At 42.8% G+C, this 26,054-nt stretch overlaps 2 protein-coding genes across 5 annotated transcripts in view; one reads left to right on the top strand and one right to left on the bottom strand.

Moving 5' to 3' along the window:
- Positions 1-3,767: 3,767 nt before the first annotated feature.
- On the bottom strand, positions 3,768-21,254 carry LOC125277968 (acyl-coenzyme A thioesterase 5-like). 3 transcript variants are annotated; one of them, XM_048206630.1, is made up of 3 exons: positions 20,645-21,254; positions 20,132-20,334; positions 3,768-5,195 (listed from the first exon to the last, which is right to left on the bottom strand). In XM_048206630.1, the coding sequence occupies exons 1-3, from the start codon at positions 21,153-21,155 to the stop codon at positions 4,590-4,592; spliced, it is 1,320 nt and encodes a 439-aa protein (XP_048062587.1). In that variant the 5' UTR covers positions 21,156-21,254; the 3' UTR covers positions 3,768-4,589. The 3 variants fall into 3 exon arrangements, with proteins under 3 accessions (XP_048062587.1, XP_048062588.1, XP_048062586.1); XM_048206631.1 differs by lacking the exons at positions 20,132-20,334; positions 20,645-21,254 and adding exons at positions 5,326-5,528; positions 5,871-6,424; XM_048206629.1 differs by lacking the exon at positions 3,768-5,195 and adding an exon at positions 18,573-19,996.
- Positions 21,255-22,354: 1,100 nt separating this feature from the next.
- susd6 (sushi domain containing 6) overlaps positions 22,355-26,054 on the top strand; it is a 28,058-nt gene continuing 24,358 nt past the window's right edge. The window contains exon 1 of one of the 2 annotated variants that reach the window (XM_048206624.1): positions 22,355-22,637. The gene's annotated coding sequence lies outside the window, so the exon portion shown is untranslated. The remainder of the gene's footprint in view (positions 22,638-26,054) is intronic. The other variant, XM_048206625.1, reaches the window with a different exon arrangement.

Below are 26,054 nucleotides of genomic sequence, written 5' to 3'. Positions count from 1 at the left end.
TGTTCAGGGTCTCTTTTTAAGTCCCAAACCCGGAAGAGATCGAAATCAACAACACTGGAGCAAAAAAAAAAAAAAAGAAATGTGTGTGTGTGTGTGTGTATATATATATATATATATATATATATATATATATATATATATATATATATATATATATATATATATATATATATATAAATATGATGCTTGCCAGTTGACACACTCACAGATCCAAATATTAAAATTCTAGACCTCTTTTTACATCACTTAAACTGTATAAGAACAAAAAACCTAAACATAAAAACAGTCTGTTTGACAATCTTTTCATTTTTCCAGTGACATGTAATTCTCAAAACTTGTCATTTTTTCCAGTTTACATTGATTTTCATTAAACAAGTTTTTAAACACTGCGAATAAAACAAAGACAAAATTATAGTAGAAAAGAAAAAAGACCATAAGGGACAGTTTAAAAACACAAAAGGGCAAAATAAGGTACCTACATAAGTAATCCATATACATAATTTGCAGACTTCACATATATTCACTTTTTGTTCAGTCTATAATACTATAATAATATATAAATAAAATAAAATCATCTTTATTATAAATTGTGAAGCACCCCCTCCCCCCATATGTTGCATACAACATGCAGCTCCAGCATTGTGATTTAGCAGCAAAAGGCAATAAACTATTTAAAATCAGTCAAAATCAAATTAAAGTTTTCTCAGTACTAAATACAAACCCGATTCTAAAAAAGTTGGGACACTGTACAAATTGTGAATAAAGAAGGAATGCAATAATTTACAAATCTCATAAACTTTTTTTTTTCTCATAAAATTTTATTCACAATAGAATATAGATAACATATCAAATGTTGAAAGTGAGACATTTTGAAATGTCATGCCAAATATTGGCTCATTTTGGATTTCATGAGAGCTACACATTCCAAAAATTTGGGACAGGTTAAAAGTTAAATGTACATATAAGGAACAGCTGGAGGACCAATTTGCAACTTATTAGGTCAATTGGCAACATGATTGGGTATAAAAAGAGCCTCTCAGAGTGGCAGTGTCTCTCAGAAGTCAAGATGGGCAGAGGATCACCAATTCCCCCAATGCTGCGGCGAAAAATAGTGGAGCAATATCAGAAAGGAGTTTCTCAGAGAAAAATTGCAAAGAGTTTGAAGTTATCATCATCTACAGTGCATAATATCATCCAAAGATTCAGAGAATCTGGAACAATCTCTGTGCGTAAGGGTCAAGGCCGGAAAACCATACTGGATGCCCGTGATCTTTGGGCCCTTAGACGGCACTGCATCACATACAGGAATGCTACTGTAATGGAAATCACAACATGGGCTCAGGAATACTTCCAGAAAACATTGTCGGTGAACACAATCCATTCACCGTTGCCGGCTAAAACTCTATAGGTAAAAAAAAAGCCATATCTAAACATGATCCAGAAGCGCAGGCGTTTTCTCTGGGCCAAGGCTCATTTAAAATGGACTGTGGCAAAGTGGAAAACTGTTCTGTGGTCAGACAAATCAAAATTTGAAGTTCTTTTTGGAAAACTGGGACACCATGTCATCTGGACTAAAGAGAAGGACAACCCAAGTTGTTATCAGCGCTCCGTTCAGAAACCTGCATCTCTGATGGTATGGGGTTGTATGAGTGCGCGTGGCATGGGCAGCTTACACATCTGGAAAGGCACCATCAATGCTGAAAGGTATATCCAAGTTCTAGAACAACATATGCTCCCATCCAGATGTCGTCTCTTTCAGGGAAGACCTTGCATTTTCCAACATGACAATGCCAGACCACATACTGCATCAATTACAACATCATGGCTGCGTAGAAGGATCCGGGTACTGAAATGGCCAGCCTGCAGTCCAGATCTTTCACCCATTGAAAACATTTGACGCATCATAAAGAGGAAGATGCGACAAAAAAGACCTAAGACCGTTGAGCAACTAGAAGCCTGTATTAGACAAGAATGGGACAACATTCCTATTCCTAAATTTGAGCAACTTGTCTCCTCAGTCCCCAGACGTTTGCAGACTGTTATAAAAAGAAGAGGGGATGCCACACAGTGGTAAACATGGCCTTGTCCCAACTTTTTTGAGATGTGTTGATGCCATGAAATTTAAAATCAACTTATGTTTCCCTTAAAATGATAAATTTTCTCAGTTTAAACATTTGATATGTCATCTATGTTGTATTCTGAATAAAATATTGAAATTTGAAACTTCCACATCATTGCATTCTGTTTTTATTCACAATTTGTTTTGTGTCCCAACTTTTTTTGGAATCGGGTTTTAGGATATCATCTGTGATAGATTATAACAAATAGTTTGGTTGCCTCATTTAGTAGGGCTTTTTTTTTTTTTTTTTTTTTTTACCCTCAATTATCAATTTGAATCAAATCTGATTTAAGACTTTAAATTTTATTTCCCTTAAGTGATTGTTATTTATGGATACTGCAATCTGCTATATTATTCTCCGTACTAGATAGAATCTACTGCTGTTTAGACATAAAGGACTTTACTTAAGCTAATAAATCCTAACATTGTCCAGTGACTATTTTAAGACAAGTAAATCATTATATAAAATGTTCATTAATAGAGCGAAAGACCTCTGTAGCTCACATGCTACAGGCCCTATAGAAAACAAGAACATATTAGCTAGCAACTGACCCTCATCTATTGTATCCATTACCATAATATAGATTTTCTTTGTTGTAGAGCTCATACTGCCGTCCACATCAGTAATTCTTGGTGTTTTTATCTGGGGAATAGGCTGGAAAATATTCTTTAAATGTATTCAACATAATTTTCGGTAACCAAATGTTTCTGCAAAACTGCAAAGGATTTTCCATGTTATTACCATTATTTTATTCAACTTTGGATAATATTAATTTTCAAATAAATATTTTAATATTAATATTGTATCCCCACACAAGAACACAATCATCAATTCATGGGAATGTCATGTTATAGTGCAGCTCCTCTATAAATATAAAATGAACCTTTTCCAGTTAATCAGCATGCGAGAACTCTTGAGCTTCCTCTGAAGTAGTCCGGGTTAAACAGCAAGGCCCACTAGAGTGTTTCCTTATCATAGTGCTCTCTAAATGATTTGCAATAAGTACCACTGGAGATTTGCACAGAGAAGATCTCATCAAATTTCATGTTTTTTTTTTGTTGATAAATCTGAAAGTAACCTGTCCTCAGCATTCATCCAGTGAGTTTGGCTTTCATGTATTGGCATATGTGTAATCATGGCAATTATACTGCAATAAACTTGACAGGGATAGTTCAGCTAAAATGTAAAATTCTGTCAAAATTAACTCACAGTCATGTTGTTTTAAACCTGCATGACTTTACTTCTTCTCTGGAACATAAAAAAAAAAAAGTTTTGTAAACTCCTTTGACTTTCATTGTAAGGACAAAAAACAGTCGAGACGTTCTTCAAAATCATCTTGAGGGTTGGGAGTGAATGACAATTGTCATTTAGGAGTGAACTATCCCTTTAAATCATACAGTATTGCTAAATATACTGTAATGTTTAGTGTTGTTGTGGCACAGAATGATTATTTTGGATTATTGGCTTGCTAATAACCATTTGTGGATGTTGATCAGTATTCCATCGACCAACACTTTAGATCTAAATCAAAATAATGCAAATCAGACACAGATAGGAGGTCACCTCTTAGAATCAGCATTAGACATCAACCAAAAGTTATAAAATAATTACTAAGAATAATTAAACAAATAAAAAACAGACATCATCTCAAGATATCTAATTGTACTTTATTGGAAGCTCCAGTATGTGTAAGGTGAATACAGTAACTTGCTTGTAACCAATGCCCTCTTTGAAATGAAAGCACCAGAGGCTATACAATAAAACAGACCTAGTGTAGAGATACTGACATAGAGAATGCAGATAAACAGCAGCAGTAAAGTGTGTAATATGATTTAAAATAAGTGTTGTTATAATGCAAAAATGTGGCACAGCAGTGAGAGTACATTAGATTTTTTTTTATTGAGCAAGGATGCTTTAAATTGATAGACAGTAAAGAATTTTACATTATTACAAAATACTTCCATTTAAAAAAAAATCTTTCCAAAATATCTCTAGCAGCATAACGGTTTTCATTCAACATTAATAACATTTCTCATCATGATTCTTCTCTATTCAACATCAGAAATGTTTCTCGAGCACCAAATCAGCATATATGAGAATGATTTCACCACAGGAATAAATTACATTTTAAAATCTATTAAAATAGAAAACTGTTATTTTAAATTGTGATAATATTTCACAATTTTTACTGTGTTTTTGATCAAATAAATGTAGCCTTTGTAAGCACAAGAGAAAAAATTATACTGACCCCAAATTTTTGAACAGTGAAACACAAATACTAAACAGTTTGATTTTACAAACAATTCTCCATACTTTGTATGAATGATATAAACATCAGTAGATTTAGAAGCAAATCAACCATTTTCACTAGTTTGATCATTTTTTTAATACTTGATAACTACATTAGAAATGCAAGTCAACATTATAACTGGATGTCATAACTATTATGTACTGCACATGCCCTTTTTCTTACAGCATAGATCTGCAGTTGTGCTCAGCAGCCGCTAAGTGTTTTTTGAGAAAATTCACCATCTTCGCCCATGCGTCCAACTGTGCTTCTGAATGAGCCTTAGGTTCCCCACCAAAGAAAACCACCTGGTTAGGTACAGCATGATAATTAGCGAGACAAAAGGGCATATAAGGCACCTCAATAAAGTGACCCGCTTTTTCATACCTCACCAGCTCATAGTTATGTTTCCCGTGTGCTTTGAGTCTGTCACATGCAAGTTTTGCATAATAGGCACTTTGCCAATTCCTGTCGGCTTCTGACATTATAAACATGAAGTTACAAGAAGCACGCTCAATGGGAATAACACTAGGACGGCCTTCTTTGGACATTGGGTCATTCATAACATCCCCATTATCCACAAGGCCTGACGGTGTCATTTTTGATCTTTTAATGTCGAACATGAGGGGTGGAACACAGATGTCTTTGTAGTAGAGTGGAATTATTGTATTGGCATTGCATCCATTGATCGAAATAGTGGCCGATATACCAGGCAGGAATGTTGCCATTGACAAAGCGAGATCTCCACTCTTTGATATGGACACTAGACCAATTTTTTGATCTTTGACCTTTGAATTAAAAAAAAGGTGTTGGAATTGAATCTGTTGTTCTCATAAATTTCCCATTGTAATTAGCTTTATTTTATTTAGAGATTATAAGAACAATAATGAATGCACATGAATGGCTATACACACTAACCTCTGGCTGTTGTCGCAGGAAATCTATACCTTCTTCAAAGTACTCGAGGTGAAATCTGTCAGCTTTTTTGGGTAAATCTTGGTAACCTTGGAAAGCCAAGGCAAAAACGGCAAAGCCTCTTTTTGCCAGCAGAGCTGCCCTTAACTCAAAAGGACCTCCTCTAAACACATATGTATCCAAAATCCCAGGAAATGGTCCTTTACCTGAAAATTAGAACATCAGCATTAAAAACTCTAAATTTAACAGGCTTGATTGAAATAATAGCCAGCATGAATTTGTGATTGACAATAGTGTCAAGCAACAGTGTAACCCTGCACTTCTCCGTTCAAGGCGCTGCTACAAAACAGAATATGGCCAACAACTTTCGCATCTCAGTTGACTATGTATGAGCCATTTTTTTTGCATTATAATTTAGAGTGAGATCAATTTCAATATTTACAGTCATCCTGCGGCCTCCTGTTTGAGAACCACTGATATATGGAGTGCCTTACAAACTAGTCTTTAATAGTCTTTTAGCTGTAGTTAATACAGCTAAAATAACTGACCAGGTGGCATAAAAAGAGTTCCCCTGATCCTGCCTTCGGTTACAGGAATTCTCCGTACACCATCGGTCATGCAGTGTCTCTCGTTTGTTACTTTGGCGATGACTTTATCGTCACTGACACATTCAATGTCAACGAGAGCAGGGCGCGTCACGTCTTTTAGGGCAAACTTGCAGCTTACGACGTCTGCTTTTAGTGCCCAGAATAAGCCCATTGGTTCAACTCCAGTAAAGCTTCCACCAAGAGAAGGGTCGCGGTTGAGGTCAACTTGACCACTGCCGTCAGCTTGGTAGGTCGCCGAAGCCTTGAATACAAGTCCTTTTTCATCGGTGATTTTAGAGCGCAGATCCACGCGCTGTTGTGGATTTAAGCCACTCACAGTCACGTGCACTGGGTCTTCAAAAGAGCACTTATAACTGGGCAAAAGCCTAATGCTGACCCCCGAACTGTAGTGCATTTTTGCAAAAACGTTTCTTGCGAAAGGGGTAAATACCATACTTCAGCAGTGTAAACAGACCGTCTGTGACTGTGCAGTAATGTGTTGTTGCTGCCGTCTAGTGTTCGGTATCTCTTTTTAAGTCCAAACCCGGAAGAGATCGAAATTAACAATTCACTGCAGGAAAAAAAAGGTATTAAATCTGACCCTGTTGCTTGCCAGTTGACACACTCACAGATCCAAATATTAAAATTCTAGACCTCTTTTTACATCACTTAAACTGTATAAGAACAAAAAACCTAAACATAAAAACAGTCTGTTTGACAATCTTTTAATTTTTCCAGTGACATGTAATTCTCAAAACTTGTCATTTTTTCCAATTGACATTGCTTTTCATTAAACAAGTTTTTAAACATTGCAAATAAATCAAAGACAAAATGATAGTAGGAAAGAAAAAAGACTATAAGCGATAGTTTAAAAACACAAAAGGGCAAAATAAGGTAGCCTACCTACAAAAGTAATCCATATACATAATTTGCAGACTTCACATATATTCACTTTTTTGTTCAGTCTATAATACTATAATAATATATAAATCATCTTTATTATAAATTGTGAAGCACCCCCTCCCCCCATATGTTGCATACAACATGCAGCTCCAGCATTGTGATTTAGCAGCAAAAGGCAATAAACTATTTAAAATCAGTCAAAATCTAATCAAATTTCTCTATACTAAATAGCATATCATCTGTGATAGACTGTAACAAATATTTTTGTAGGCAAGTTTAGTAGGCCTTTTCTTCACCCTCAATTGTTAATTTGAAGCAAATTTGATTTAAGACTTTAATTTTTATTAATTGTGATTTATGGATACTGCAATCTGCTATATTATTCTCAGCAATAGATAGCATCTACTGCTGTTTAGACATAAAGGACTCATGCTAATAAATCCTAACATTTTCCAGTGACTATTTTAAGACAAGTAAATCATATATTTAAAAAAAAAGTTCATGAATAGAGCGAAAGACCTCTGTAGCTCACATGCTACAGGCCCTATAGAAAACAAGAACATGTTAGCTAGCAACCGACCCTCATCTATCCATTACCATACTATAAAGTAAATTTTCTTTGTTGTAGAGCTCATACTGCTGTCCACATCTGTAATCCTTGGTGTTTTATCTGGGGAAGAGGCTGGAAAATATTCTTCACATGTAGTCAACAATTTTCAGTAACCAAATGTTTCTGCAAAACTGCAAAGGATTTTCCATATTACCATTATTTTAACATTGTATAATTAATATTCAAATAAATATTTATGATGTGATTCCCCACACAAGAACACAATCAATTCATGGGAATGTCATGTTATAACAGCTGTCAGAAGTACTCTGGGTTAAACGACAAGAGTGTTTGCTTATAGTGCTCTAATGATTTACAATAACTACCACTGGAGATTTGCACAAGATCTTCTCAAATTTCATGTTTTTTTTTTAACATGTTGATAAATCTGAAAGACACCTGTCCTCAGCATTTATCCAGTGAGTTTGGCTTTCATGTTTTGGCATATGTGGAATCATGGCAATATTGCAATAAACTTGACAGGGATGGTTCACCTAAAAAGTAAAAATTCTGACAAAATTAACTCACCGTCTGTTATGACAGATACTCAGGGAACACAGAGGTTGATGTTGAATGACGTTTATTAAACAAACAGCAGGTGTAGACAGTAATGCAGATAGTGAGTGAGCAGGGTATGTAGACTTTGTTGAATGATAACTTGATACTGAAACAGTCTCTTACAGGTGATGATCTCATGGATGGATTGATGATGGATGACAGTAGACACTCAATGGAGGCAAGTAATCACACAAACGCTGGAGCACAAAGACAAAGAGCACACACTGGAGTATGACAGGTAAGTAGCAGGAAACGCTGGAGACAATCGTGGGAGAAGTCCATTATGTGTAAACGAGACCGGACAACTGAGTGAGGTGAGCAGTGTGCTTAAATAGTCTGGTGAGGAGCGTGCTGATTGGATGCAGGTGCGTGTGATCGGTACTCTGGTGAGGGAGTGCGTTGTGATTGGTTGATGGTGGAGCCTTGCGGGTCTGTGACAGTACCCCCACAACCGGCTCCAGAGGGCCGAGGACCCCAATGTCGTGGTGGTCGTCCTCTTCCATGAGCAGGTCGATCTGGATGAGCAGCATGGAAGGTTTTGAGCAGTGAGGGGGTCAAGGATGTCATTTCTGGGAACCCAGGATCGTTCTGGATGTAGCCCTCCCAGTCCACGAGGTACTCCAGAAGACCACCACGGCGCCTGTTCAACTGCCGGGCCAAGCTCTGTGGAAACAGAGGGGTGGTGAGGTTTGAGAAGAGACACATGGAAAGTCGGATGAAATTGTACTGTGGTGGGAGCTGTAGTTGGTAGGTGACCAGGTTGATCTGCTTAGTGATGGTGAAAGGACCAATGAATCTGGTACTGAGCTTCTTGCAGGGCAGACACATTCTGATGTCCAAGGTTGACAGCCAAACCTTCTGACCAGGTTGATAGACTGGAGCTATAGGGCTCAGGTCGGCTGTCATTCTGCGTCTGCATAGAGATCATTGTAGTTGGTGAGCTGCGTCCCAGACCCTCTCGCTCTCTCGGAACCAGTAGTCGACAGATGGTATGGACGGTTCTCCAGACCATGGGAAGAGAGGGGGTTGGTAACAGTATGCACTGGAAGGGAGTGAGTCCAGTGGTAGATTGGCATAGCGAGTTCTGTGCGTACTCGGCCCAATCCAAAAACTGGTTCCAAGAGTCCTGGTGGCCATGGCAGAAGGTACGCAGGAAGCGACCGATATCCTGGATCTTCCTCTGTCTGCCCGTTCGACTGAGGGTGAACAGTCACACCTAGGAGGGAGAAAAAATGCTTTCCACACTCTTGAGATGAACTGGGGTCCACAATCTGATACAATGTCTTCAAGGATGCCATAGTATCGGAAGATGTGATCAAACATGAGTTCATGAAACATGAGTTTCCATTGCTGTAGGAAGTCCTTTGAGAGGAATGAGACAGGACTTTGAAAGTTGATTACCACCTGGATGCAGGTATTCCCTTCTGAAGGAGGGAGGTTGATGATAAATTCCACTCCTAGATGTGACCAGGATCAGTTGGGAATGGGCAGAGGATGCAGCTTGCCAGATGGAAGGTGGCGAGGGCTTTTAGAAATGGCGCATTCGGCGCATCCCTGCACGTACCTTATCACATCCCTGGCCTATTGGGCCACCAGAAGCGCTCTTTCAGCAGTGAGAGGGTTTTATTGGCCCCTGGGTGACCAGTACCCAGAGATGAGTGGAGTGTGTTGAGTCCGGGTGACATACTGCAAACCAGGTGGACAGCCCGGCGGAGTGTTGCCGGAGGCATTGGAGGGAACTGAATTTGCGGACCATTGAATGGGACTCACAATAATGTCTTTTGGGAGTATAGGTTCGGGATCTTCACTGGCTTCTTCAGGAGTATACAGACGAGATGAGGCATCTGCCTTAACATTCTTCTGTGGAAGCGTGTGAAGAACAATGCCCATCGAGCTTGTTGTGGATTGAGTCTTTTGGCATCTCGTAGGTACTTGAGATTCTTATGATCGGTGAGTACTGTAAATGGATGCTTGGCACCCTCCAGCCAATGCCTCCACTCTTCGAGGGCTAGCTTGATAGCTAGGAGTTCTCTATTGCCGATGTTGTAGTTCCTCTCCGCCAGACTGAGTTTACGAGAGAAGGCACATGGATTGAGTTTGGCTGGATTCCCCTGCTGCTGAGATGGCACCATTCCTACTCCAGTGGTGGAGGCGTCCACTTCAACGATGAAGGGTCTGTCTGGGTCTGGATGAACAAGTAGCGGTGTGCTGGTAAATGCTTCTCTTAGCGTGTTGAAGGCTTCAGAGGCAGATGGTGACCAGGACAGAGACTTGGGCTTGTTTTTCATGAGGTTGGTGAGAGGATAGGCGATTGAGCTGTAATTCTGGATAAATCTTCTGTAGAAGTTTGCAAAACCGAGGAAGCGTTGAAGTTCTGTGATGGTAAATGGAATAGGCCAGTTCTTAATAGCTTCTACCTTCCCCTCGTCCTTCTGGATGCCACTGCTACTGATGTTGTATCCAAGGAACTGCACTGAGGGTTGGTGGAAGGAGCACTTCTCGGCTTTGAGAAACAGATGGAACTCTCTCAGGCATTTCAGGACCTCCGCAACATGGTGGCGGTGTTCGGCCATGCTCCGGGAGTAGATGAGAATATCATCGATGTAAACCAGGATGAACTTGTGAAGAAACTCCGGGAGCACCTCATGTATGAAGTCATGGAATACGGAGAGGGCATTGACCAGGCCATACGGCATAACGCAGTACTCGTAGTGTCCAGTAGGGGTCACAAAATCTGTCTTCCACTCGTCCCCCTCACGTATCCGGATGAGGTTATAGGCGCTGTGGAGGTCCAACTTGGTGAAGACAGTGGCACCGCATAGATGTTCTAAGGCCGCTGGGATGAGGGGAAGAGGATACCGGAACTTGACAGTGATCTTGTTGAGAGCCAGGTAATCAATACAAGGCCGAAAGCCTCCGTCTGTCACAGACACGTCAGGTTCCACCTCACTCCCTTACCCACGCACCCAATCACCAGAGTACTGATCACCGCCACCTGCAACTCATTATCACCATGATCACCTCACTACTTAAGCCCCACACTCACACACACACATTGTCCGGTCTCGTTCATGATACACTAGTTGTATGCTTACCTCAAGGACTCCCAAAACGACACTTACCTGTCTCCATACTCTCCATCGTCTCCATCGTCTCCTGGTCTCCTCGTGTCTCTACCTACCTGTGTGTGTGAGTGTTCCCGTCTGCCAACTCCAACGTCTTCATCAAACTGCATCTGCAATACAAACAAGGACAGTATTACCTCTCTTTCATCCTCAAGATCTTCATTACCATCTTTGCACTTACCTGTTGCTCTGCTGATTTCTCTAAATAAACATCCAAACTGCATTTACATCTGTCTCCGGTGTCTCTACTGTAACAGAAGACCGGACCTTAACAGCTTACAATCAGCATGAGCCGTCAAGACCCTTTCCAGGAGCTCGTGGATGCAGTTCGGCGAGCACTCACTCCTCAACCACCGTCACCATCACCAGCACCAGCCACCGCTGCTGCCACCGCCGCCACAGTCACCTCTACTTCGCCGGTATTCACCGCCAGTCCCATGGCCAAACCGGCGCCCTACTCAGGATCGGCGGAGGATTGCAGCGGATTCCTCCTTCAGTGTGAGCTGGTCCTGGAGATGCAGCCGCACCTCTACCCCACCGATACGGCGAAAATAGCGTTCATTATCTCCCAACTGCAAGGTAAGGCCCTACAATGGGCAGATTCGCTCTGGACTCAAAATGGATCAGTTGTCAAATCCTACACGGCATTCGTTACCCACTTCAGAGAAGTCTTCGGAAAACCTTTGGCAGATTCTTCAACTGGTGAGAAATTGTATAATTTAAAACAAGGAAATAAGACTGTTAACGATTATGCCTTGCAGTTCAGAACGCTCGCCGCAACCAGCGGATGGAACGAACTAGCCCTCATCACTACCTTTCGACAAGGTCTGGAGCCAAACGTGCGGCTGCATCTCGCTGCATACGAGGACTCCATAGGACTTGAAAGATTCATCCAACTCGCCATCCGCGTGGGTTCTCGTATGCAGTCGTGTCTCCTCGAGCACCAGGGCCAGTCACAGGCTACACCTCTCCTCCGTCGGTCCGAACCCGTCAGCTCCCCAGAACCAGCCCCCGAGCCCATGCAAGTGGATAACTCCCGTTTGTCACCCACAGAAAGACAGAGAAGGCTGACCCTGAATCTATGCTTATACTGTGGATCTCCTGGGCATGTCATCTCCACATGCCCAACCCGTCCTCCTCGACCTGTGGTGAGTGCTATCATTCCCTCTATCCAAAAGATGAAACCACTCACTACTGTAGTAAACCTTACTGCTGCTAATGCTTCCATTCCAGTGGTGGCGCTCCTCGATTCAGGGTCAGCAGGAAATTTCATCTCCGGCGCCCTCTGTCGACACCTCGGGATTAAGACCTCGCCTTCTCCGATTAACTACCAGGTCCACTCTATCACGGGCAAACCCCTGAGCCGCAAGACGATTCGACGCGTCACTGGACCCCTTCAACTGCACGTGGGTATCTTCCACACCGAATCCATCCATCTGCTGGTTCTGGAGGAATCCACCGCTGACGTGGTTCTAGGGCGCCCGTGGCTGGAACTCCACAATCCCAACATCTCATGGCGCACGGGCGAAGTCCTGAAGTGGGGCGACCACTGTTTCCCTGGCTGTTTTCCAGAACTTCCCATTCCAAGATCTCCTCTCTCAACAAGTCTCTCTATCAACGCTACCTCCATCGAAAGCCCCATGGAAAAACGCTCCGTCGAAGTTCCACCCGACTACGCCCCCTTCAGTGACGTCTTCTGCCCGCAACGCGCCTCCAAGCTTCCTCCACACCGGCCATGGGACTGTGCCATCGATCTGTTACCGGGTGAACCAGTGCCCAGGGGACGCATATACCCCCTGTCAGTACCGGAGGAGAAGGCCATGGAGGAATACATCAAAGAGGCCCTTAATCAAGGATACATCCGCCCGTCTACTTCCCCTGCTGCTTCAAGCTTCTTCTTCGTGGCCAAGAAGGACGGAGGCTTGAGGCCTTGCATTGATTACCGCTCATTAAACAAGATCACAGTCAAATTCCGGTATCCACTTCCCCTCGTCCCAGCGGCTCTGGAACATCTCCGCGGTGCCACTGTGTTCACCAAGCTGGACCTCCGCAGCGCGTACAACCTCATCCGGATACGCGAGGGGGACGAGTGGAAGACCGCCTTCGTCACGCCCACCGGCCACTATGAATACCTAGTTATGCCGTATGGCCTGGTCAACGCCCCCTCCGTATTCCAGGACTTTATCCATGAGGTGCTCCGGGAGTTCCTCCACAAGTTCGTTCTCGTGTATATTGATGACATCCTCATCTACTCCCGGAGCTTGGCCGAACATCGCCACCACGTTGCGGAGGTCCTCAAGCGCTTACGGCAGTTCCATCTCTTCCTAAAAGCAGAGAAGTGCTCGTTCCATCAGCCCTCAGTCCACTTCCTAGGATATGTGATTGACCACAGTGGCATCCGGATGGACGAGGGGAAGGTCTCTGCCATCCAGAACTGGCCCACTCCAAGTACCATAAAAGAACTCCAACGTTTCCTCGGATTTTCCAATTTCTACCGCCGATTCATCAAGAATTACAGCACCATAGTCAGTCCACTCACCAACCTCCTCCGGAAGCAGCCCAAGTCTCTGTCCTGGTCCCAGCCTGCCACAGAAGCTTTCGAGTCACTCAAGAAGGCCTTCACCACCGCTCCCCTCCTCGTCCACCCCAATCCAGACCTCCCATTCGTCGTGGAGGTGGACGCCTCCACCACCGGAGTGGGAGCGGTACTATCACAGCAGCAGGGGAACCCAAGTAGGCTCCATCCATGCGCCTTCTTCTCCCGTAAGCTCAACCCGGCGGAGGTGAACTATGATATCGGGGATCGCGAACTCCTGGCTGTAAAGCTCGCCCTTGAAGAGTGGAGGCATTGGTTGGAGGGGGCAAACCACCCATTCCAAGTTCTAACCGACCATAAGAACCTCGAGTATCTGAAAGCTGCCAAGCGACTCAACCCTCGTCAAGCCCGGTGGGCGATGTTCTTCTCACGATTCAACTTCACAATTTCATACCGCCCTGGTGTCAAGAACATTAAAGCCGATGCTCTCTCACGTCTCCACGCCCCCGAGGAAAAGAACGACGAACCTGAACCTATCCTGCCTGATACCCTCTTCGTGAGCCCCATCGAATGGTCAGAAGAGACCTTACCCTCCTCCAATGCCTCCTCACGCACTCCGCCGGGTTGCCCCCAAGGCTTACGCTACATCACCCGGACACGACGCACTCCACTCCTGCACTCCGTTCACTCTTCACTTGGCACTGGTCACCCGGGGGTCAATGAGACCCTCTCGCTGCTTAAACAGCGCTTCTGGTGGCCCAACATGGCCAGCGACGTCAGAAGGTACGTGCAGGGCTGCAGGGAGTGCGCCATCTCCAAGAGCCCACGCCATCTACCAACCGGCAAGCTCAATCCTCTGCCCGTTCCTGAGAGACCCTGGTCACACCTGGGAGTGGATTTCGTCACGGATCTCCCAGAGTCTGATGGTCACACCTGCATTCTGGTCGTCGTGGACCGTTTCTCCAAAGCCTGCCGTCTAATACCCCTGGAAGGTCTACCGACTGCCATGGCCACAGCGGAATTAATGTTCAACCATGTCTTTCGTCACTATGGAATCCCCGAAGATATAGTCTCTGACAGAGGACCTCAATTCGTCTCTCGAGTCTGGAAGGCGTTCTTCTCCCTCCTGGGTGTGACCGTCAGCCTATCGTCTGGATACCATCCTCAGTCGAACGGGCAGACGGAACGGAAGATCCAGGAGATCGGCCGCTTCCTGCGTACCTTCTGTCACGGCCACCAGAACTCCTGGAACCAGTACCTGGGTTGGGCCGAGTACGCCCAGAACTCCCTCCGTCAAGCCACTACTGGATTAACACCTTTCCAATGCGTACTCGGTTTCCAACCCCCACTGTTCCCCTGGGACGGGGAACCCTCCAACGTTCCTGCAGTTGACTACTGGTTCCGGGAGAGCGAGAGGGTATGGGACTCAGCTCACCACCAGCTGCAGAGAGCCCTGCGCAGGCGCAAGATGACAGCCGACCTTCGGCGCTCCCAAGCTCCAACCTACCAACCGGGGCAGAAGGTCTGGCTGTCCACCAGAGACATCAGGATGCGCCTGCCCTGCAAGAAGCTGAGTCCCCGCTTCATTGGCCCGTTCACCATCCTTCGACAGATCAACCCCGTCACCTACAGACTACAACTCCCTGCACAGTACAAAAGAATTCATCCCACTTTCCACGTGTCACTATTAAAACCTCACCACCCTTCTGTTCTTCCTTCCACAGAACCTGACGTGGCAGCCGCCGAGCCCCCCCTTCCACTCATCCTGGACGATGGAACTGCTTACGTGGTGCGAGAGATCCTGGACTCCCAGCGCCGTGGTGGTCTCTTAGAATACCTGGTGGATTGGGAAGGCTATGGACCCGAGGAACGCTCATGGGTCCCCAAGAATGATATCCTTGATCCTACTCTGTTACAGACTTTCCACACCAACCACCCAGACAGACCTGCCCCACGACCTCGAGGACGACCACCACGACGTCGGGGTCCTCGGCCCTCAGGAGCGGGCCGTGGGAGGGGGGGTACTGTCACAGACACGTCAGGTTCCACCTCACTCCCTTACCCACGCACCCAATCACCAGAGTACTGATCACCGCCACCTGCAACTCATTATCACCATGATCACCTCACTACTTAAGCCCCACACTCACACACACACATTGTCCGGTCTCGTTCATGATACACTAGTTGTATGCTTACCTCAAGGACTCCCAAAACGACACTTACCTGTCTCCATACTCTCCATCGTCTCCATCGTCTCCTGGTCTCCTCGTGTCTCTACCTACCTGTGTGTGTGAGTGTTCCCGTCTGCCAACTCCAACGTCTTCATCAAACTGCATCTGCAATACAAACAAGGACAGTATTACCTCTCTTTCATCCTCAAGATCTTCATTACCATCTTTGCACTTACCTGTTGCTCTGCTGATTTCTCTAAATAAACATCCAAACTGCATTTACATCTGTCTCCGGTGTCTCTACTGTAACACCGTCCTTTCTGGCCACGAATAAGCTCGAAGCAGCAGGGGAAGTTGATGGACGGATGTAGCCTTGTTGTAGTGCCTTTTCAATGTACTCCTCCATGGCCTTCTACTCTGGGATGGGTGGGTAGAGTGGGTAGATCTTCCCACGGGGCACTGGTTCACCCAGAAGCAGATCAATGACACAGTCCCATGGCCAATGTGGAGGCAGCTTAGAGGCTTTCTTCGGGCAGAAGACATCACTGAAGGAGGTGAAAAACAGAGAAACAGCAACTGACTGTTTCTCCACGGGACTCTCGATGGAGGTGGAGCAAACAGGAAGTACCTTGGAACGAGGAAGTGGAGATTGAGGAGTGAGAAGGAAACAGTCAGGAAAACAGGTGTCGCCCCACTTCAGCATTTCGCCAGAAGTCCAGGAGATGGGATTGTGCTGCTAAAAATCAAATCAGCTGTGGAATCCTCCAGAACAAGGAAATGTAGGTGTTCAACATGTAGTTGTCCAACTTGTAGTTGTAGAGGTCCTGCACTGTAACGTACTTGTTTCCAGCTGAGTGGTCTTCCTGTTACTGATTGGACCTGGTAGATGGTCAATGTGGCGGTGGTCTTGAGCTGGTGGCAGAGGGTGCCAGAGATAAAGTTCCCAGCTGACCCGGAATCAAGGAGGGCATTGACTGAAATAGAGACATCGGCAGCAGTAAGCATTAAAATGGTAGTGAGTGGTTTCATATTCACTATAGAGGGTTTGATAGCACTCACCATTGGACGAGGAGGACGAATAGGGCACGTAGAGATGACATGCCCTGCTACGCCACAGTATAAACAAACCCTGGGTCAGCCGCCTCTGCCACTCAGCAAACGTCAGCCTATTGTTGTTCACTTGCATGGGTTCAGGGCCTGGTTCTGGAGGGCTGATGGACTCTGGCCGGTGGAATGGAGAGAATATTGACTGGCCCTGGTGTTCTTCCAGACACGACTGATCTGATGGATAACTGGATGAAACGTTCGAGCCCGATGGTATCCTCGTATGCAGAGAGATGTAGCTGCACTCTGGGATCCAATCCCTGCCGATAGGTGGTGAGAAGTGAGCACTCATTCCATCCACTTGCAGCCGCGAGGGTTCTAAACTTGAGGGCATAATTAACAGACATTGAACCTTGATGGAGATGATAAAGTTGCTCACCCGCAGATGAATCCCCAGCTGATCTGCTGAAAACCTCCTTGAAATGGGTGATGAAGTTATTCAAAGACTGGGTCACAGGCCCTGCTTTTGACCAAATGGTTTCTGCCCATTGGAACGCTCGCCCGTTCAGCACGGGTATAATAAACGCTATTTTGGCACGATCGTTGGTGTAGAGACGCGGCTGCATCTCCAGGGCCAGCGAACACTGCAGGAGGAGTCCGTTGCAATCCTCCGCTGAGCCAGAGAAGGGCGCTTGTTTGGCCATGGGACTGGCGATCACCAGTGGCGAAGGAGCGGCGGTTGTTGTGATGGAAGTGAGAGCGGGTGCGGGTTTAGTGGTAGTGAGGACTCGACGAAGACCATCCATGAGATCTTGAAACGGGTCTGGTGAACTCACCCTGTTATCTGTGTTGGTCCGGTCTTCTGTTACGGACAGATACTCAGGGAACACAGAGATTGACATTGAATGACATTTATTAAACTAACAGCAGGTGTAGACAGTAATGCAGAGCAGGGTATGTAGACTTTGTTGGATGATAACTTGATACTGAAACAGTCTTTATCTTACAGGTGATGATCTCGTGGCTGGATTGATGACATGACAGTAGACACACTCAATGGAGGTAAGTAATCACACACAGACGCTGGAGCACAAATACAAAGAGCACACATTGGCGTATGACAGATAAGTAGCAGGAAATGATGGAGACAATTGTGGGAGAATCCATTACATGTAAACAAGACCAAACAACTGAGTGAGGTGAGCAGTGTGCTTAAATAGTTTGGTGATGAGTGTGCTGATTGGATGCAGGTGGACGTGATCAGTACTCTGGTGAGGGAGTGCGTTGTGATTGGTTGATGGTGGTGCCTGGCAGGTCTGTGACACCGAAACAGTCGAAACGTTCTTCAAAATCATCTTGAGGGTTGGGAGTAAATGACAATTTCCATTTAGGAGTGAACTATCCCTCTAAATCATACAGTATTGCAAAATATACTGTAATGTTTAGTGTTTACTGATTGGATGCAGGTGAATGATTATATTGAATTATTGGATGATTATATTGAATTATTAGAATGATTATATTGAATTATTGGATTCCTAATAACCATTTGCGAATGCTGATCAGTATTCCGTTGACCAACACTTTAGGGTTAGATCTAAATCAAAATAATGCAAATCAGACAGAGATAGGAGGTCACCTCTTAGAATCAGCATTAGAAAGTTATAAAATAATTTCTAAGAATAATTAAACTAATAAAAAACAGACATAATCTTAAAATATCTAATTGTACTTTATTGGAAGCTCCAGTATGTGTAAGGTGAATACAGTAACTTGCTTGTAACCAATGTCCATAGTTGCATATCTCCATCACAGAGTCTGCACCCTGAACGTTTATCTAGACATAAACATTCACCAGGAAAGAAACTACTGAAGAGGAAAACAACCTGTTTTTTACCCTCCACTATGGCTGAAGATGTAATCAAGGTTACTTTGAAATGAAAGCACCAGAGGCTGTACAATAAAACAAACCTAGTGTAGAGATACTGACAGAGAGAACGCATATAAACAGCAGCAGTAAAGTGTGTAATATGATTTAAAATAAGTGTTGTTATAATGCAAAAATGTGGCACAGCAGAGAGAGTACATTAGATTTTTTTTTTTTTTTTTTTTTTAATTGAACATTTTTGTTTTTCTATAAAATATCCTTGGCTTTAAATCGATACCTTTAGCAGCACAACTGTTTTCAATCAACATTAATAACATGTTTCTCTTTCATTCAACATCAGAAATGTTTCTCGAGTACCAAATCTCCAAACAAATCTCTAACCATTTTTACTGTGTTATTGATCAAAAAAAATGTAGCCTTTGTAAGCTCAAGAGAAAAAATTATACTGACCCCAAATTTATGAACAGCGAAGTACAAATACTAAACAGTTTGATTTTACAAACAATTTCTCCATACTTTGTATGAATGATATAAACATCAGTAGATTTAGAAGCAAATCAACTATTTTCACTAGTTTCACTAGTTATATACTAGTTATAACTGGATGTCATGACTATATTATGTACTGCACATGCCCCTTTTCTTACAGCATAGATTTGCAGTTATGCTCAGCAGCCGCTAAGTGTTTTTTGAGAAAATTCACCATCCTCACCCATGCGTCCAACTGTGCTTCTGAATGAGCCTTAGGTTCCCCGCCAAACAAAACCACTTGGTTAGCTACACCATGATAATTAGCGAGACAAAAGGGCATATAAGGCACCTCAATAATGTGACCCGCTTTTTCATACCTCACCAGCTCATAGTTATGTTTCCCGTGTGCTTTGAGTCTGTCACATGCAAGTTTTGCATAATAGGCACTTGGCCAATTCCTGTCAGCTTCTGATATTATAAACATGAAGTTACCAGAGGCACGCTCAATGGGAATAATGCTAGGAAGGCCTTCTTTGGACATTGGGTCATTCATGGCATCCCCAATATCCACAAGGCCTGACGGTGTCATTTTTGATCTCTTAACGTCGAACATGAGGGGTGGAACACAGATGTCTTTGTAGTAGAGCGGGACCAAAGTATTGGCATTGCATCCATTGATCGAAATAGTGGCCGATATACCAGGCAGGAATGTTGCCATTGACAAAGCGAGATCTCCACTCTTTGACATGGACACTAGACCAATTTTTTGATCTTTCACCTTTGAATAAAAAAAAAAAAGAGATGTTGGAATTGAATCTGTGATTCTCATAAATTTCCCATTGTAATTAGCCTAATTTTATTTAGAGATTATAAGAACAATAATGAATGCACATGAATGGCTATACACACTAACCTCTGGCTGTTGTCGCAGGAAATCTATACCTTCTTCAAAGTACTCGAGGTGAAATCTGTCAGCTCTTTTGGGTAAATCTTGGTAACCTTGGTATGCCAAGGCAAAAACAGCAAAGCCTCTTTTTGCCAGCAGAGCTGCCCTCAACTCAAAAGGCCATCCTCTAAACACATGTGTATCCAAAATCCCAGGAAATGGTCCTTTACCTGAAAAATTAAAACAGCAGCATTAAAAACTCGATTGAAATAGTGTTACCCTGCACTTTTCCGCTTTCACCACAAGGCGCTGCTACAAAACAGATTGAATATGGCCAAAAACTTTCACATCTCAGTTGACTAAGTATGAGCAAAGACTTGTAGAAGTCAATTTTTAGCATTATAATTTAGAGTTAGATGAATTTCAATATTTACAGTCATTCTGCGGCCTCCTGTTTGAGAACCACTGATATATGGAGTGCCTTACAAACTAGTCTTTAACAGTCTTTTAGCTGTAGTTAATACAACTAAAAGAACTCACCAGGTGGCATAAAAAGAGTTCCCCTGATCCTGCCTTCGGTTACAGGAATTCTCCGTACACCATCGGTCATGCAGTGTCTCTCGTTTGTTACTTTGGCGATGACTTTATCGTCACTGACACATTCAATGTCAACGAGAGCAGGGCGCGTCACGTCTGTTAGGGCAAACTTGCAGCTTACGACGTCTGCTTTTAGTGCCCAGAATAAGCCCATTGGTTCAACTCCGGTAAAGCTTCCACCAAGAGAAGGGTCGCGGTTGAGGTCAACTTGACCACTGCCGTCAGCTTGGTAGGTGGCCGAAGCTTTGAATACAAGTCCATTTTCATCGGAGATTTTAGAGCGCAGATCCACGCGCTGTTGTGGATTTAAGCCACTCACGGTCACTTGCACTGGGTCTTCAAAAGAGCACTTATAACGGGGCAAAAGCCTAATGCTGACCCCCGAACTGTAGTGCATTTTTGCAAAAACGTTTCTTGCGAAAGGGGTAAAAACATATTTCAGCACTGAAAACATGTCGTCGCTGCTGCAGTCTAGTGTTCGGAGTCTCTTTTTAATCCAAAACCCGAAATTAACAACACTGGAGCAAAAAAAAAAAGATATAGCGGGTATGCACGTGACGTCACCGTTGACCGTTAGGACTGCGGTCACGCCCACTGAGTGACACAAAGACTGAGCGGCAGGCGGCAGCATTGGTTTTCAGCATGAATGCCGCGAAAAACACACAAAACACATTCAAAACGGGAATGAGCTTTGTGATTGACTGTACAAATAGCTTTGACACAAAACCTGAGGTATATATTCAAAGAGTGCCGAAAGCTACAGAAAAAAAGAAGCAAATGGATCACTGCAATTCACAGAAACAGCTGGACTCCAGCAGAGAAACATGGATTTGCAGTTATCATTTTGTGTCAAATTGTTGGATTTTAAAAGTAAAATCATACCGTATATATTGTATTGTCATATATTATGTTGACAAATTATCAATTAAATATTTTCCATCTTATATTCTGCATAATTGTGTGTTTTTAAATCAACACTGACAAAACTATATATAGGCCTATATGTTTTAGGGCTGGACAATATGACGATATATATAACATTGATATAAGTGATTACGCGGATTTAAACCTACCTATATAGTTAAAATCAAATATTCACAGGCAGATTTGCTTTATGTATTTCCCCGGCGTCAAATCAGGCAAATATAAATGTCAGGAAACACGACTCCTGGCTGCACGTCAATATCTATGGATTAGGTTTATTTGACAAGAGAAAAACAAAGAGAAAATTATAGTAGAGAAGAAAAAAGACCATAAGGGACCGTTTAAAAACACAAAAGTAATTCAAATAATTAATTAGCAAACTTCACATATATTCACTTGGTGGCTTTTTGTTCAGTATATAATATTATAATAATATATAAATAAAATTAAATTATTCTTATATTATTGTGTAGCCAGAATTACATTTTTCTCTCAATCATAAACTGGATATTTATGAAAGGTCATGCAAAAATCGTCAGTTAGAAGAGAGCAAATATATTTCCGTGTCAATGACCAGGCAAACATATTAAGTAGCAATTTGTTTATATTGCAGTATGCTAGTCTAAACCTAAACCAAACCCATCTGCGTTAGATCGCATCCCCCTCCCCTCTTCCAAGTTACAGCTGATTTCTCATGAACTAGCGGACCTCGGTAAACCCCGCCCCTCTCGCGTACAGTTCGCCATGGTCGTCATGGAGACGGTGTGAGAGCGAGGCCGCTGGTGGAGCTCGAAGCTCTTTCCTACTGTTGGGAGGAGGTACTGCGATCTGGCCCCGCTGGCTGTTCACAACCTTCTCGTAGACGGATGATCAGATCGAAAAGGGCCGTCAGACTCTCACGATATATTCCATACCAACATATACCGCGTTTACAGTAACCCTGGGATTTCCATCTACTCGACGAAGCTCCATGGTGACCCGATACTGATTTTAAAGAGGAGGGCATTCACTGGTAAGATCTCTTTATTGCGTTGTGAAGGTTAGTTAGCTGAGCTACGAGTTAGCTGAACGCGGTTAGCCACTCGGGGTCTTTGAATCACTAGTTAGCGTAAAAGCTAACAGATATCGGTAGCCAAATGATTCAGTGTGTGTACTTGAATATAGAAATAGTAGGTCGGTAAGTTATTGATTGATAACGACTTTAATATTCACACAGGGAGCTATTCCAGCCACATAGCTCGCTAGTGAATCCTAATCCAATCAAAAGCACTGTTCTGTTAAGAGCGAAAGGTCTTTTTTGCTAATGACCAAGACGAGTATTTGTTGTATATGTGAATTACATTGTCCTTAAATCATTATCTGGCGAGTTTAAAGTAGAAATGTGGCTGTTAATTAGTGTGTCATAACGCGATTACTAAAGTCGCCAGTCCGGCGATGCGGACAAAGCCTGTTGTTAGCTTCCTATTACCCATAGGCTGCCATTTTACTTTACTAGACTGTTAAATATCTGTTGTATGTGAATTATTTAACGGCTGTTTTTGTTTTAGATACACTGACACGTATATTCGTCAATGTGTTACAGTGTTATTTCGGCCAGCAACGGACCTCCTTGTAGTCTTTTGTGCTTGCGTCAACCGGTTTCCTGCGTTATGTGAATATCTTACGTTAGAGACTTACTGTCAACATGTAATTGTAATATACGTCTTGTTTTTTCTACTCGTTGCAAAAACGACATGTCGAAACATTGGACTCCTACACGCGCAAATACATACGCACGCACGCGCATATGCACAAAGCGTTGTGCAGTAAACAGAGTTCACATAACAGGAGGACTTTAAAAACTTGTGATCGAAAAGTGAGAAACATCCTCAAAGTTTATCACTTTAGGAAACTTAATCGCGATCATTAGTGATTCATCTTTGTTTTTGTTTGATTGCATGGGTTAATATTGTTCTGTTTACAGTAGTTGGAGAGCAGGAGACGATCTGTTCTCTTTGTTGTACTTGTTCTGCTCTCGGAACAGTTGCACGTGTCGGCGCGTGTGACTTTAAGCCAGGACATACTGGGGCTTATTTCTGTCTTACATAGAATAACTACGTTACCATGTCCCTCAGTGCACTCCAGTTCTCTCCAAATACCCGGCCTGTTTTGTTTTTGTTTTTTTGCGATAATGTCAGTGCCATTTCTTGTAGTGAAAACAAGATTAGTGTCATCTGCCTACGACTAATTGCTTTATAATTTGCTGGTATCTCTAATTTGGAGCCAGCATGCACTGGTTGTTGCTTTGTTTATGTACCACTTGTAACCCAACTACAACTTTACTGTGCTTTTCTCAGTGGCATGTCTTGACTTAAATGTGAAGCTTCATGTTGAAACTTGATCAAGAGGTTGTTTCAGTATGATATCATGTGGACAAATGTAATTGTTGCTTTGAAAAACTTCCCCTTCACAAACTCTTGTTGGTTCCCTATGGATGATCACTTCTTCCTCATTGCTGTTTGTATGCAAAAGTGTAAATAAAGGAGCTGTGTGAGCCATAGTATACTCAACAAAAGGCCTTTTCTTTACTGTCATGCAGCCTGGACTCTTCTTGCGAGAATGAATATCAATATTCCCAGCTATGTATTTCTGTCTTTCTCCCTTTCTCTCTCCCATCTTGTACTAAACTCCCTGGAAGGGCTCTGTAGTTGGATATTTCTTGCTCAAACCCTTTTATGTTTAATCTTGAAGGCAGCTCTGGTATGATGAAGCAGGAACTGTGGTGCCACGTTACTTTTGGCATCTGGCCTGTTTTGTTGTTTTGCTTCAAAGAAAAGTGACCAGTGTGATAGGATTATGGCTTTCTAATGTGGTTAAAAAATGTAACCACAAAGTGGTAAAGAAATTCTTTCAAAAACAAATAAAATAAAATAAAAATAGATCTCTTAAAGGGATAGTTCACCAAAAAAATAAATAAAGGTGCAGTAGGTGTTCTGGGAAATGCTAATGTTAGCCTGCTAGCATTGAAAGCATACAATCCCACCCTCCCTACAAATCGCCGTCCAAAGCCACGCCTCCTCCAAAACACATGAGCGCACACACACACACAGCTGCAAAAGTGTCACAAGAGACAGTGTTAAACTACCTCATCTCTAAGCACATAACATTACAATAATAACCAACGTAAACAATTTAGAGAGCTTGTAACTGACTGCTGCAGATTCATTTCGGTGTTGATATTGTTGACATGGGTACGCATAATAGTCTAGTCTGACTGAACAGTTCCGGTTAGAACGTCATGGGTTGCCGTCTCTTAATTACAGTAGTTATGGTTTGAACGCAGCATAAGCTCTTTGTTTTGATTCATTAGGAACTGTAAAAGGTTGCTGCTGTTTGTTTGTGGTGCACCGTGTCTGAAGTTTCTGTATAGACTCTGCATAGCATGAAACGTGCTGTTGACATATGATGTCTGCTCGAACAGAGTGCATGAGGGTATGTAAAAACATACGTTGACAGCCAGGTAGGACATTGTATTATTTCATTTGGACTGAATATAATGATTAGATGAACATTTTATGGTCCTACGCTTTCCACAGACGATATATATTTATAAAAATACATTTAGATACACTACGTTTAACATAGTGATTGCTATCAGGATATGAGGAGACTTTCAACCAGTGTAACAAAAAAATGTCTCTGTAGCAAATCACCTATTGCACCTTTTAATCAGTTACTCTTCCTCATGTTGTTCCAAACCCATAAGATGCTTGTTCCACTTATTCGCAAACACAAATTAAGATATTTTTAGTCAAACCTGGGAGATTTCAGTCCCTCCAGTGAAAGTCAATTCCACTAAAACATTGATGCTTCCAAAAGTCTTTAAAGGGGTCCTAAAAGACTTCTATATAAATCAAGCAGTTTAGCCTATATAAAAATATAAATCTAACAAAAATGTAAGCCCAGCTTGACTGCACGCATCAAGCAAGCACATGAGCTTCCGTTTATCATATTTGATGTGCTCTAATATGTGCGTTGATCAATGTATATATGTGAATAAAAGCCTAAATTAAATCTGTTCATATCTCATCTTAGACTTAGATTAAACTTTATTCATATGGATCTCTTTATGAACTTTTTGAAGCGTCAAAAGTTGTGGTGTAATGGACTTTCAGTGGAGGAACAGAAATCTCTCAGGTTTCATTACAAAAAAATCTTAGTTTGTGTTTTGAATATGAATAAAAGTCTTGTGGGTTTGGAATGACATGATATAAATGACAAATTTTCAGTTTTGGGCGAAAATTAAAAGTTTTTAGCTGCATTTTGTATAAGCTTGGTTCTTGAACGCCTTGTGATATGGTCATTTATCTGTATTTTAAAAAAATTTCCAGGCAGTTGTTCTTGGATATTTGTTTTATTACAATATTACGCTTACTCGGGTGGCCATCTG

This window comes from Megalobrama amblycephala, linkage group LG11 (genome assembly GCF_018812025.1).
Source record: "Megalobrama amblycephala isolate DHTTF-2021 linkage group LG11, ASM1881202v1, whole genome shotgun sequence".
NCBI classification, from domain to species: domain Eukaryota; kingdom Metazoa; phylum Chordata; class Actinopteri; order Cypriniformes; family Xenocyprididae; genus Megalobrama; species Megalobrama amblycephala.
Note: the sequence above shows the minus strand (reverse complement) of the source record. Positions and strands in the feature narration are given on the sequence as shown.